The sequence below is a fragment of the Doryrhamphus excisus genome, chromosome 21 (assembly GCF_030265055.1).
Source record: "Doryrhamphus excisus isolate RoL2022-K1 chromosome 21, RoL_Dexc_1.0, whole genome shotgun sequence".
In the NCBI taxonomy this organism is placed as follows: domain Eukaryota; kingdom Metazoa; phylum Chordata; class Actinopteri; order Syngnathiformes; family Syngnathidae; genus Doryrhamphus; species Doryrhamphus excisus.
This window is the reverse complement of record NC_080486.1, coordinates 11,139,587-11,153,123: the sequence shown is the minus strand read 5'-3', so window position 1 is coordinate 11,153,123 and position 13,537 is coordinate 11,139,587. Positions and strand designations below refer to the sequence as shown.

Sequence of the window (13,537 nt, the reverse complement as noted above, 5' to 3'; positions counted from 1 at the left end):
TATAGTGGCTCTTCAAACCCTGAGGTGAGCGTCCCGGCCGCCCCCGGGCAGTCCAGTCACGCCGTGCATGATGGGAAATGGGAAAGTTTTAAACTGGTGAACCACAGGCTTGGATATTCCACCACACGCTAGCAGCAGGTTTCTATACTGTAAAACAACCAGAACACGTGTACACACAAAGCAAGCAGGAACAGGGAGTACATTTAATGAAGCACACGTGTGTGAATGTTGAGGGGGGGGTCTTCAGTCAATCATGAGGTGAACAAGGATGCGAGATTCCTATGCGTCCGCCCCGCTCCCAGGTCAAATGAATACAGATAAAACTCTCCTGCCCTGATGTTCAATACTCTGGAGAGCGCTGTGGTACATTTTTTTTCTTGTATGTACACTCCAACACACAAATATATATATTTACATACATTTATATACAAAGTAACAGCATTAACATAGACTTTAGATAAGTGCTGGGGGCGGGCGGAGAGTGGCTTGGTCGCGGCCGTGCTATATAATAATAGTAGGGTGAAGATAATACTGGTGGAGGAAGAATACGCACATTCTTTATACAGCATGGATGAGCCTTTTTTTCATTCTTATTAACTCTCTCTGCCACAGGAGGTGTCTTTTTTGTTTTTTTTAGAGCTATTTACAACAGCTCCTCACAGAGTGAACGAGAGATGTAGTGCAAAGGCTTTTTATGGGGGGACCGTCAGTCACTCAGGATGTGCACAAAAGACATGGGGAAGACCCCCTTTCTGTCCGGTTCGCCTTCAATGTGACCGATCTGGAAGCAGAAAATAAAAGAGTGATTAAAGGGACGTATGGGGGTGAATGAGGTGTAATATGCATGCCAGACCACTAGTTGGCGATGTCACTATACACACTCAAGACCCAAATGTTGTATATTTGGGTAATATAACATCATTTTATCCCAACATAATTTTCCAAAAATTACAACTTGAATGTATTAATGTATTTTTACTTCATATTTCAACTCTGTACTAGTTTATTCTCGTAAAAAAATAGTTCTAGTAAGAATGCAACTTTTTTATTTTCCTATTCTGACTTGTAACAACTTTTTTCTCAACCTGATTTTCCAAAAATCACAACTTCATTCAATTGCCAGCAATATCTATACATCGCCACTAGGTGTCAGTATTTCACATAGCCTGTATAGCCTGTGTAAAGGTGTTCAATGAAAGAAGGGTTTTTTCCCAGACTTACCCACCACTCCTGGTCCTCCTCCCCCGTAACAATGATCACCTCGCCCTCCACAAAGGTGAGCTCGTCATCGTTGTCGGCCTGGCAGTCATAAATGGTCTTCACGCGCCGCGCTTTGCTCTTACCCTGCAGCGGCACAAATGAAAGTCTTCTACATGCGTGTGTATGTGATGTAATTATAGATGAATACTAAATATGTTGTAAAAGTGCATGAGTGCTTCATGCTGTGTGTGTACCGCGTTGATCTTCCTCGGGAGGGGCACGGGCGTCTCCGAGGTCCCCGGCGGTGTGCCGTTGGTGTCCTCAGGTGTCTGCTGCGGGGACGGCGCCGTGTTCGGCGGATTGGGCGACGGCGAGTCTTGAGGCTGAGGTTGAGGTGGGGGCGGCGGTTGCGTTTGAGGCCTAGTCACCGTGTCGCCCAACGCCGCTCTGGCAACCGTCTCGCCCGATCCCGGTTTGGGCGGGATGTCGGCGAGGTGAGGTTTCGGAGGGAGGTCTTTGAGCTGCGGCTTGGGCGGCAGGTCTCCCAGCTGGGGCTTCGGTGGGAGGTCCGAGAGTTGCGGCTTGGGAGGGAGCTCTCCAGGCTTCGGGGGGAGTTCGGACGGCTGAGGCTTAGGGGGCAGGTCGCCGTGGGGCCTGTCTGGAGCGGCGGCCTTCTGCGGGGTGTCTGTTCCCGGAGGGGACTTTTGGAAGACCTCTGGCGGGAGGCTTGGTTTATCCATGGAAGGGTGATGGATAGTGTCAATCTTCCGCAACGCCACTGCAGAGAAAAGCATACCTGTGAATAACGCATCAAACACCGCCACGTCACCGCCGTCAAAACAAGCGCACCTTTCTGAGGTAGTTTGGGAAGAACCCTTGGACCAAGTGTGGACTTTGTATTGCTGGAAGTAGAGCTGCAAGAAAAAGAACAACTTAATTACAGACACATGCACAATTTACTGAAATGCAATACAAGAGTCTCATTGAAAATCCAGCCATTTTTTACACATAATAACACTCAGTCTGAGAGGTGATAATTTAACAATATTTTTGATTATTGTGATTGTAGTGGTAAAACTGCATTATACTGTTCATACTGCATCATGTTGCTTCCAATATTTGGACCGTGGCATGTACAGTCGGGAACCAAAACGTTTGAAAACATTCAATTTGGAAAAGCCCATTTTTTGATGCAAGTCTTGTATTGATGCATGTGTCCACTGCATCCACATCCATCTAACCACCCATCTTTCTGGATTACCTTTGCTGCTGAGGAATGCCTTCAAACTTGTTGGAAACGGGAGACATCTTGTTCACAGGAGGAGGCGTGGAATCGCTTCCTAAAGCAGCGACAGGCGGCCACAAACAGATTATTCACGACAGATCAACACACACTCGAACACCGAGAGATGAATGTGAAATAAATATGGAATAAATCAACATGCTGATGATGATGATTTACGGATAATAAAGAATTAAAAATAAAAAAAAACAATGGGAAGGGAGGGCGAGGGAGGTGTCGTCTGGCTGAGCTTTCCATGAAGCGGTGTCGCTTGGAAATTGTGCGATTAAAAAGGTGTCGTCCCGCTATGTGTGACACACGACACCACATCATGAAAACAAGCGATAGTGACAATGAATTGTTTATGTGAGGCTTCTGTTCCGAGTTTCCTAAATTGGGATTTGAAAACTGACAAAACAAGTACCCTCGGAAGTGGACTGGACTACAGTCAAAACACAGTTTTTGTACGATTCGCTTTACAGGAAAACAAATTCAGATGTTGTCTTCTGCATGGGAAAAACAATGGAAAAAAATAAGTATGTTTATTTATAAGTGGAATTTTTTCAGACTTGGAGCATAACAAACTTGTTTACGACCTTCTTAACATTGTTAGAGCTCTCCGGACATGAAATAACACCCCTATAGTCACCTTTAAGCTCAAATGACCTATTAGAGTAGACCTAATATTACACAATAAGCCATTTAAGACATAAATAAGCCTCACTATAACTGGGGTGGGGGGGGGGCAGGAAGTGACGTTGGGGAGTCAGAGATGAGTTTTATCTTGGGTGTGAATTACTGCAGAGAGAGTAGACCGTGTTGGGGGTTTTTGTTGTGAGATCATTCAAACCTGCAATAAAATCCTGTTGTTGCGGCGATCAAGTCTGGTGCTTGTGTGTCTCAGTAAACATTATAGTAACAGTAATTTTGAAGGCAGTGTATTTATATTGTACTTTTATGCTGGAAAATACTTCTACACTTAAGTTAGTTTTAAAAAATGACATGCACATTGTAGAAGTTTTAAGATGGCGGACACCTGTAGAATTCCTTAAATAGTGTTTGTCTTACAGGACAGGACATTCCGAGTGTCCCCTTGTGTTTGTATTGTGTTGTGTGGTCAACAAGTGTCCCCGTGCCGTATCCTAATTGTACCGTGTGCTTGCGTCTCACCCCCGGACAAGCCCCCTTTACTGTGACAGAGCGGGCTGTGCGGGTCGGACAGGGTGCGTTTGTGTCCGGGCGGGGGGGGCGGAGGCCTCTTCTTGGACAGGGTGGAGCTGCCTCCCGGTGTGAGTGGAGAGGTGGGGCCGGATGGGGGAGGAGCTGGAGGAGCGATAATACATAGAAGACATGAGGTTGATGATGCCCTGCGTTGTGTGTATGCATGTACAGTAGATCTTGTCAAAGTCTCGTCAAAGCATCTTCATGCTGGGAAATGTTGAGTGAATTGCCTTGTGAGTCAGCGCCCTCTGCTGGAGCGCCGTTAAACCGCTTTGTATTTATGTGAGGGGAGCGAATGTCCAACCAGGAACAGGTGGGGGATCTACTTAGGCTGCATTCACACTTGTGTTTATTTTGGCTAAAAAGGGACTCTTGATGTGTCTGCTCTGAAATCACACAAGTAACGATTACTTTGATGAAAAAAAAAATCAATATCACCACAAAATATCCAAAAAGTGGCAAAAATTTCAATCATTGTTTTCCAAAGTTAAACCGGATTATGTGACTATCTTGTAATAGGTAATAGGTCTGCTTTCATGGATGTCTAAGGACAATTTAAGAGGATTAAATCAGAGTATATTGTCATTCCTGAATCAAAAACAATTAATCACATTGATTAATCACAGATTAATTGCAGAAGCTCTTTTAAAAGCATGTCCCATTCATTCATTTTCAACCGCTTATCCTCACGAGTGTCACAGGGGATGCTAGAGCCTATCCCAGCTGTCTTTGGTCTTTGGGTACACCCTGGACTGGTCGCCAGCCAATCACAGGGCACATATAGACAAACAACCATTCACACTCACATTCATACCTATGGACAAATTTGGAGTCGATAATTAACCTAGCATGGAAACCGGAGTACCCGGAAAAAACCCCACGCATGCACGGGGAGAACATGCAAACTCCACACAGAGATGGCCGAGGGTGGAATTGAACCCTGGTCTCCTATCTGTGAGGTCTGCGCGCTAACCACTAGACCGCCGTGCCGCTAAGGACAATTAAAGAGGATTAAATCAGAGTATATTGTCATTCCTGAATCAAAAACAATTAATCACATTAATTAATCACATCGATTAATTGCAGAAGCTCTTTTAAAAGCATGCGTAAATGCGAAATATGGAGTTAGAAGAGCCTTTGTGTCTCTTTTAAAGTATATTATAGAAGCTGATAAAGAAAATCGGCAACAGTGATGTCACAAAACGCTGTCCAATTCTGGATTGCGGAGCACCCAACCACAAGTGTGAACGCAGCCTTAAAAAACCCAGAAGGAGGCCCAAGGAGAAGATGAAAAAGCACAAAAAGGAGAAACACGGAAGAGGTTGTGTTTATGTGTATTTGTATCGTCATGGTGTATCACGGATTGTGTGTGTTTTTACACTAAGGCAGTCAGAGAGCTCAGCCAGAGAGAGCAATCAGCTGGGGGGGGCTTGCGTTTACAGCTCAAAGATGGCAGCACATGTCTCCACGAAAAAAAAAAAAAAAACTACAAAAAAACCACACAAAGCGGCATCAACCTGTAAGGCTGAGCTGTAAACAAGCGCACTTTAGAGGCTCGGGGGTAAGATGGGGAAAGGGTTGGCGGGGGGTGGGGGTTTCTGGTGCGACACACAAGCCGAAGTAAAATGAAGATATTCACTGATGTATGGTCGAGTGCCAGCCAGTGTGGCGTAGTGCGAATGAGAGCCGAGGAATGCCAAGTGTGGAGCTGAAAGAATAAAAGAGAAAGAAAGGAACACACACCAAACAAAAAAGGAAGAAAAGAGAGCGAGATGAGGAGGAGGCGTGTGGGAGAGCAACTCAGCATGTCTATGTTTTTTTTTTTTTTTTCTTAAATTAAAAAACGAGCTGCTTCACACACACGCGAAACGTGAAACGAAAGCAAAGAAGAAGAGGAACCGAGCGACGTCGTTATTAGCTACGCTTATTTTTCCACATAGAATAAAGCTGAAACTTCCACTTGTTTCCGATGCTTTTTTTTCATCCATTTTCTGTAACAGCTGACTTTGGACACCCTGGACCGGGTCGCCGTCAATCACAGCAGGGTTGCCAAGACACAAATAATCTCCCTTATGGACGATTTAGAGCAGGGGTCTCAAACATGCGGCCCGTGGGCCAAATGTGGCCCGCAGGACACTAGTTTGAGGCCCCCGCCTTGATGTGAAAGTTTAATGTAAGTTTGATATGGATGCTGTATGGTATCATGTACCCGGAAAAAATTATTACGTTTGATTCATGTTCATGTTAAAGGTTAAATAACTGTTAATAGTTATCCTCCCTATCCGTGTGGAAGTGGTAAGTTTTTGGCGATTTAAGTTTAAAGGAAATAACTTGGAGGCTACCGATTAGGTCGCTAGCTCTCTAGTTTGCGAGTTAGCATGTGTCTCAAGACCCTGCAGTTGCGCAATATGTTGTAAATAAAAAGAGTATAAATGTGACTATAGTCGTGTTTTGTCATGTCTACAGGGCTCTAATAATGCTTTGTTCATTTTAATCTGAAAAAAATTATTTGTCTACACACCAACTATATGTGGTTTCTTAATTTTTAATTATTTGCCGTTTTATTATTATTATTATATTTATTTATTACTGATTGATTGATTTTTTTATCTTATTATCTTATTTTGTGTAGAAAAATAAAAATTAAGATATTTGAGAACAGTGGAATGTTTTATCAGAGCTTTTCTTGTAGAAAATCGGAACCAAAGCAAAGTTTATTCATTTTTCTGTTTTTAATAAATGCGTTTTTTTTGTTGTTTTTTTTTGGAAAACCTGATGCGGCCCAGCCTCGCCCAGACCCTAGCTCCAGTGGCCCCCCAAGTAAATTGAGTTTGACACCCCTGATTTAGAGTCTCCAATTGAGATCAGGGATTCAAACCCGGATCTCCTGTGCCATCAGAAACAAGTGCAAGTTCACGGCTTATCTTGAGAAAAATAAATAAATGAATTATAAAGAAAAATGAATTCAATGACAATAATGGTGTTCAACAACATAGGCGGCTCCCCCTGGTGGTGAGGAGGACTGTTATTTCTATGTCTAATAGTGACAGCCACTCACTGTGTACGCTATGTGTTTATCTTAATGACACCTGCTTCCTGACATATAGCATTCCACTCAAGTGTGTGTGTGTGTGTGTGTGTGTGTGGAAAGAAAAGATTTTCCAGGAAGGAAAATGAAGCATTCCTCTGCTGTCCTGAACATAACGAAACATTAGGAAGACATGATACGTATGTGTGAAATCTGACTTTCATAGAAATAAGCTGAACAGTGTAAGCTGTGCAGGTCTGACCTTTGCCCTGGTTCCTGGGCGGCAGCGGCGGCCCGTCGGCCACGGGGGAGGAGGTGAGGTCGGTGGAGGCGCTGTACATCTGGTTGGTGAAGGCGCTGTAGGAGAGACGCTGCTGCTTGTCCCGCTGGCTGATGAAGCCCGGCAGAGAGAGCTTGTCGTGGGGCGACAGGCTGGAGGAGTGGCAGAAGCTCTGAGGCCTCGGGGAGCGGTCCTTCTTGATGGGACTGGGCTGGGACGTGAAGGAGAAAAGGACACGTCAAACCCCCGGCTCTTTGGGATGAATCGAGTCGATTTGAAGGCTCTCCTTGGCACCTTGTCGTCCAGGTCGTCGTCGCTCTCGTCCATCTCCTCCAGTCTGAGGCTCCACTCGTACTCCACGTGGATGTGAGGGTTGAATTTACCCTCAGCGGCTTGCACCAGCTGATGAACACACAAAATCTCATCTAACTTTACACTTCCTGTACCCAATTTCCTTGCGCTTGGGTGGTTGGGGTGGAAAACAACAGTCAGTCACACCCTGAAGTGGACACGGATTGGCTGATATTGTGTTTGGGCTTGTTTAACAGCTCCATCCACTATAGTAGGGAGGGCAAGGTGAGGAGCGGCGAGTAGCAGAAAGAAGACGTGAAAATGGAGGTGTGTTTTCAAAAATGCAGGTAATTCAGGTAATGCAACATAAGGTAACGTCTCCATGTGTCTCCGGAATGCTACATTAATTAATTAATTAATTTTCTACCGCTTATCCTCACGAGGGTCGCGGGGGGTGCTGGAGCCTATCCCAGCTGTCTACGAGCGAGAGGCGGGGTACTGGCAGCCAACCAATCACAGGGGGCTAACGTCATTGCAGCACCCCGATGAATGCGTTCCTCAAATGCAATACAGTATGGGAAAACTTTAAAGGAGTTTTTTGTATATTTGAGTGTGAAGTTGCTGTATGATGACTTTAGTGACTGTTATATTGTTATATACACATATAGACAAACAACCATTCACACTCACATTCATACCTATGGACAATTTGGAGTCGCTAATTAACCTAGCATGTTTTTTGGAATGTGGGAGGAAACCCGGAGTACCCGGAGAAAACCCACGTATGCACGTGGAGAACATGCAAACTCCACACAGAGATGGCAGAGGGTGGAATTGAACTTGGGTCTCCTAGCTGTGAGGCCTGCGCGCTAACCACTCGTCCACTTGTATGTATTTCATATGTAATAGCAAAAGCTAAACGCAAGCTTAGCAAAAACAGCCTCAAAAGAGAGGGTCATCGACTCAAACCACTATCTCACTCCTTAAGAAAAAGTGCCAAATCTCTTATATCTCTTGACAATGTCTTAACCTGGCATTACTGTTGTGTTTAATGTGTCCACGTTAGAGTTAATAATAAACCTGTTACTTCCAAATAAGGAGGGGGCGGAGCTTCCGCCATCCGTCCACTGGTGTGTCCTCCAAACCGGCTACAAGCTACGATACACCGCCATGTGTGTCATTCTTATTCGAGTCCAGTTATCTTTAAGAAGCCGTCCAATGTATTAAAACGTGCCAACGGTCCAGCTGGACGCCCACCCCACCGCGTTGGCGGCAATCACTCACCGCCTCCTCGCACGGAGTGTTCCTCAGTCGCCTGGCAACATCCAGCGCCGTCTCTCCGTTCTGATTAGCTGAGGGCAAAGAGAGGGATGTTCAGCAGTTAGAAAGAAGCCTGGCGGGGATGCAGCGGTGGCGGTGGGGTTGGGGGGAGAAAGGGGGAATTGAGTAAGGTCAGCGCCACTCACTGATATCCGTCGCCGGCTTGCCCCTCAGGAGCAACTTGAGGCACTCGGGCTTCTCGTACATGCAGCAGTAATGGAGGGCCGTGTTGCCCCACTCGGTCTGCTTGTCCAGGTTACCGCTAGGAAAATACATAGAATCAGTCAGACCCTGAATGCATCCTGCAATGCGTCCAATACCGCCACTCTTTCGGACCGTTTCATGCACCATGCAGCATGCACTGCATTTATTACTGCACCAGATTCATGTCAAAACACTATTAATTAATGAGTGGGCTCCTCTTCCTCTGTGGAAATGGCAGCAATAGCGGGTAACCAATCGGAAAGAGGGGAATACATTAAGGCAGAGAACAAGTGCTTGACCCACTTATGTTTGCCTCACGGGAAACGCGGAGCTGTGTGGCGGCACGCCGCTTAAGCGCAGACGGATCTTTGTGTTTTCCGCATGCATATTCTAGCAAGCCATTTCGGACATTGACTCGCAGAGTCACAGCACCGCCGTTTTCCCCGATGACGCATGCATACCTGTTTTGCACCAAAAAGTCCACCAGGTGCAGCGAGGTCTGGTCGGCGGTCCGTACAGAGTAGTGCAGTGCCGTCTCTCCGGCTTCCTGCAGGGGGCCATCAAACACAGCAGTGAGGCCATGTAGGCTTTAGCGTTTTTAAACAAGCCGCAGTCAACAAAATGGCTCCTAAAAATAAAATATACCCACTGGGCTGCTTCTGATTTTTATGTGTGTGTGGGTGTAGTCATTTAACAAAAAATATATAGTACTATTACTATAATATTTAAAGTTTCAGTCATTGTTTACTGTATGACATCAGTAAGTTCTTCATATAACTGATAAGACATCAAGCTTTGACTCACAGGCCCCGCCTCCGGGAGAGGCTCCATGAGTTCCACCCCCTCGGCGTAAACCTGAAGAAGGGTCAGCAGGTCCCTGGACTGGACTGCCTCGTACAACTCGATCATTTTGGCCGCGGCGGACGAACACGTCTTTCTGGCGTACTTGTGTTCCACATACTTGGCGTTGATGAACTCCTTCCTCACCGTCCTGATAAAAACCATGATGCGGTGTGTAATTTGTGTGAGTCCGGGGGATATAATATCGGGCTTTTGACGGATACTCACATGTCGCTGGAAGGGGTCGGTTTTGGTGAAGGGGAAGGCAGGTTTCCCTCCATGATCTCATTGAAGCTACTGTTCCCAACATTCTTGGCCAGCTGCAGGAGGAACAAATTTACAGCATTTTACATAAACAAACTCAGTTTTATACAGAAACTAAGCGAATAATAATGAAATGATAATAATTTGGAGTGCATGAGAAAGTGGAGGGGAAAAATGAGAATTTAAACCTTGTTTTTTCTTAACAAGCTAGTCTTTTTGTCCCGTACTGTGCCCAAACAAAGCACCCGATATGTTGCTGAGTCACTGTCTGTGAATTTTTGATTGATTTTTTTAGTGTCAGCACTTTCCATAAAGAAGGTGAAAAACAAGTCTGCATCAATAATGTTCAGTGACTTCCATCTAGTTGTCATTTATAATTATTTTGCATGTAAAATCATGTTTATTCTGGATAATATGTATTTTTTAGGACTATTTTTGAGTGTCTAGAACAGATTAATTGGATTTATATTAAATTCTATGGGAACATTTGCAAAGGTTTTTGTCTGTTTTGGTTTTTGTCCACCCTTTTTCAACAAATTAATCACAAAAAGTATTTATCTGATAGGTATACTCACACAATAACATAAAAACTACAAAAAAGAACAATGCATCATGGTACTTATAGCGTGAGAAAATACATGGTAGATGGAAAAAAAAAAAAATCAATATCTCCTATTAATGACTAACCAAGAGTTCTGAGGTCCCCAGTTTATCCAGCTCCATTGACTGGATACGGGAGATGTGGACCCCCATCTCACGGTGGATGCCGGAGCACTCGATGCAGGTCAGGATGCCCAAATTGGTGGACAGCCACTTTGGGTCTACGATGAAAAAACAGTCCCACATTAGAATCCACATGTACTGCCTCTTTCATCATATCTGAAGTCAGCAAAATGGATTCCCTGCTTCCTGAATGATTAAAGAAGCTACCGCGGAGGTGCTAAGTGTTGTCAGATGTTATTATCGTTCTCCGGGAGAACAAAAGACTTCCTTTGCGAGGTGAATATCAGCTAAAATGTTTACAATGCAGGATGGTGGGATGGTCTTGCGCATAGACGCTTCCAATTAGCTGACTTGAACTGAGCTCGGCGGGTTCAACTGCAGTTCGTGGTTGCCACGGTGACGCTGACGGGAGCGGCATTGACCTCTCGGCGATGCACCGCGTTGGCATGAATGACTGATTCAAAATGCATCAAAATGCATGTATGCACAAATCCCTTGTGTGGGGGGGGGGCATGAAAGAAAATAACGGAGAAGCACTGTATTAGGTTTGGGCGGCACGGTAGTCATGTGGTTAGCGCGCAGACCTCACAGCTAGGAGGACCAGGGTTCGATTCCACCCTCGGCCATCTCTGTGTGGAGTTTGCATGTTCTCCCCGTGCATGCGTGGGTTTTCTCTGGGTACTCAGGTTTCCTCCCACATTCCAAAAACATGCTAGGTTAATTAGCGACTCCAAATTGTCCATAGGTATGAATGTGAGTGTGAATGGTTGTTTGTCTATATGTGCCCTGTGATTGGCTGGCGACCAGTCCGGGGTGTGCCCCGCCTCTCACCCGAAGACGGCTGGGATAGGCTCCCTCCCACATTCCAAAAACATGCTAGGTTAATTAGCGACTCAGAATTGTCCATAGGTATGAATGTGAGTGTGAATGGTTGTTTGTCTACGTATGTGTGCCCTGTGATTGGCTGGCCACCAGTCCAGGGTGTATACCCCGCCTCTCGCCCAAAGACAGCTGGGATAGGCTCCAGCACCCCTCCGCAACCCTCGTGAGGAAAAAGCGGTAGAAAATGAATGAATTAGGTTTATCTGGCTATGTCAAGTGCATGCCAAAGCAGCAGGGGGCGCTATAGCACATCAATTCACAATGGCCAACAAAAAACACCCATCAATCCATCCTTTTCGTATACCACTTGTCCTCCAGAGGTGGGGTACACCCCGGACTGGTTGCCACCCAATAGCAGGGCACATAAATACATTAAGTTAAGGAGGATAAGGGTGCTCACAAGCCAAAAAAACGCCCCAAAAATTCAGCTTTCAGCGACCGAAACGGCGCTAGCGTGTGGTCAAATTTTGTGCATCTCAAGCTAACTTCTTTCTTTTTAACTGCGGCGACCGACAACTGGCAACACCGCCCAGTGTTTTGACGCAATCCTGGAGATTTGCAAAGTACAGCTCAGCGCTTTTGAGCTTGTCCTGTGGTGCACACACACACACACACACAGAGGGAAAGAGAGAGAGGGGAACATCACCGACCAAAAAAAACAGTGAGTCACACATGGAAGCAGGGAGGCCAGCGCCCATACACAGATGCAGCAAGCACATGGAACAGATGCGAGACGCTGAACGGGTCACAGAGGGAATGTTGAGCAAGATGACGGAACGACCTCCATTGTTGATTACTACTAAAAGCAGGGAAGAACATCGGATAAGGAGGAACAAAGAGGCGACTTCTGCAGGTCATTACTACGGCATGCGGTGAATACTATGATGGGGAGGGGAGGGGGGGATTAGAAGGAATGCACGAGTCGCACTGGGAAGAAGATGTGACACACGAGGAAGGCCTCTCTAAAGAATGCATGGGTCGACGCAGCATGTGTCACTTATGTAACAGCGTGATGTAATTTTCATGTTCTCTCTCTCTCTCTCTCATAGCCTAGAAATGTCTCTCGAAAAGTCCTCCAATGGGACGGCCGCGAGGACGCACGCACCTGCGGCACCGCAGTCGCAGCACACTTCATTGCCCGGCATGCGTAGCACGTCCTCGATGATGGCTTTGGTCAGGTCCTCCAGGCCGTCCTCGCCGCCGCTGGTCTGCTCGCCGCGGAACGCCATGTTCAAGGCCTCCTCCTTGCTGTTGGTCAGCACCGAGATCCAGCTGTACGCAAAAGCGGAAGACATAATAAGAATAATTAATAATAATAATAATAATAGGGATAATAATAATAGGGAGTGGCTAACATGCAAACCTCACAGCTAGGAGACCAGGGTTCAATTCCACCCTCGGCCATCTCTGTGTGGAGTTTGCACGTTCTCCCCGTGCATGTGTGGGTTTTCACACATGCCAAAAACATGCTAGGTTAATTATTCATTCATTCATTTTCTACCGCTTTTCCTCACAAGGGTCATGGGGGGGTGCTGGAGCCTATCCCAGCTGTCTTTGGGCGAGAGGCGGGGTACACCCTGGACTGGTGGCCAGCCAATCAGAGGGCACATATAGGCAAACAACCATTCACACTCACATTCATAACTATGGACAATTTGGAGTCGCTAATTAACCTAGCATGTTTTTGGAATGTGGGAGGAAACCGGAGTACCCGGAGAAAACCCACGCATGTACGGGGAGAACATGCAAACTCCATACAGAAATGGCCGAGGGTGGAATTGAACCCTGGTCTCTTAGCGGTGATGTCTGCGTGCTAACCACTCAACCGCCGTGCCGCCGCTAGGTTAATTAGCGATTGTCCATAGGTATGAATGCAAATGTGAATGGTTGTTTGTCTATATGTGCCCTCTGATTGGCTGATTGGCTGGCAACCAGTCCCTGGTGTACCCTGCCTCTCGCCCGAAGACAGCTGGGATAGGCTCCAGCACCCCTGCGACCCTCG

At 46.1% G+C, this 13,537-nt stretch overlaps 1 protein-coding gene across 6 annotated transcripts in view; it reads right to left on the bottom strand.

Moving 5' to 3' along the window:
• Positions 1 to 232: 232 nt before the first annotated feature.
• asap1b (ArfGAP with SH3 domain, ankyrin repeat and PH domain 1b) overlaps positions 233 to 13,537 on the bottom strand; it is a 39,739-nt gene continuing 26,434 nt past the window's right edge. The window contains exons 14-29 of one of the 6 annotated variants that reach the window (XM_058060751.1): positions 12,641 to 12,807; positions 10,618 to 10,751; positions 9,895 to 9,986; positions 9,631 to 9,817; positions 9,288 to 9,373; positions 8,769 to 8,884; positions 8,587 to 8,654; positions 7,306 to 7,413; positions 6,994 to 7,222; positions 5,343 to 5,411; positions 3,635 to 3,805; positions 2,462 to 2,540; positions 2,050 to 2,114; positions 1,455 to 1,978; positions 1,222 to 1,344; positions 233 to 781 (exon numbers count right to left, since the gene is read on the bottom strand). In XM_058060751.1, the coding sequence (XP_057916734.1) occupies positions 707 to 781; positions 1,222 to 1,344; positions 1,455 to 1,978; positions 2,050 to 2,114; positions 2,462 to 2,540; positions 3,635 to 3,805; positions 5,343 to 5,411; positions 6,994 to 7,222; positions 7,306 to 7,413; positions 8,587 to 8,654; positions 8,769 to 8,884; positions 9,288 to 9,373; positions 9,631 to 9,817; positions 9,895 to 9,986; positions 10,618 to 10,751; positions 12,641 to 12,807 (2,293 nt within the window). In that variant the 3' untranslated portion in view covers positions 233 to 706. The remainder of the gene's footprint in view (positions 782 to 1,221; positions 1,345 to 1,454; positions 1,979 to 2,049; positions 2,115 to 2,461; positions 2,541 to 3,634; positions 3,806 to 5,342; positions 5,412 to 6,993; positions 7,223 to 7,305; positions 7,414 to 8,586; positions 8,655 to 8,768; positions 8,885 to 9,287; positions 9,374 to 9,630; positions 9,818 to 9,894; positions 9,987 to 10,617; positions 10,752 to 12,640; positions 12,808 to 13,537) is intronic. The other 5 variants (XM_058060752.1, XM_058060755.1, XM_058060753.1 and 2 more) reach the window with 5 other exon arrangements.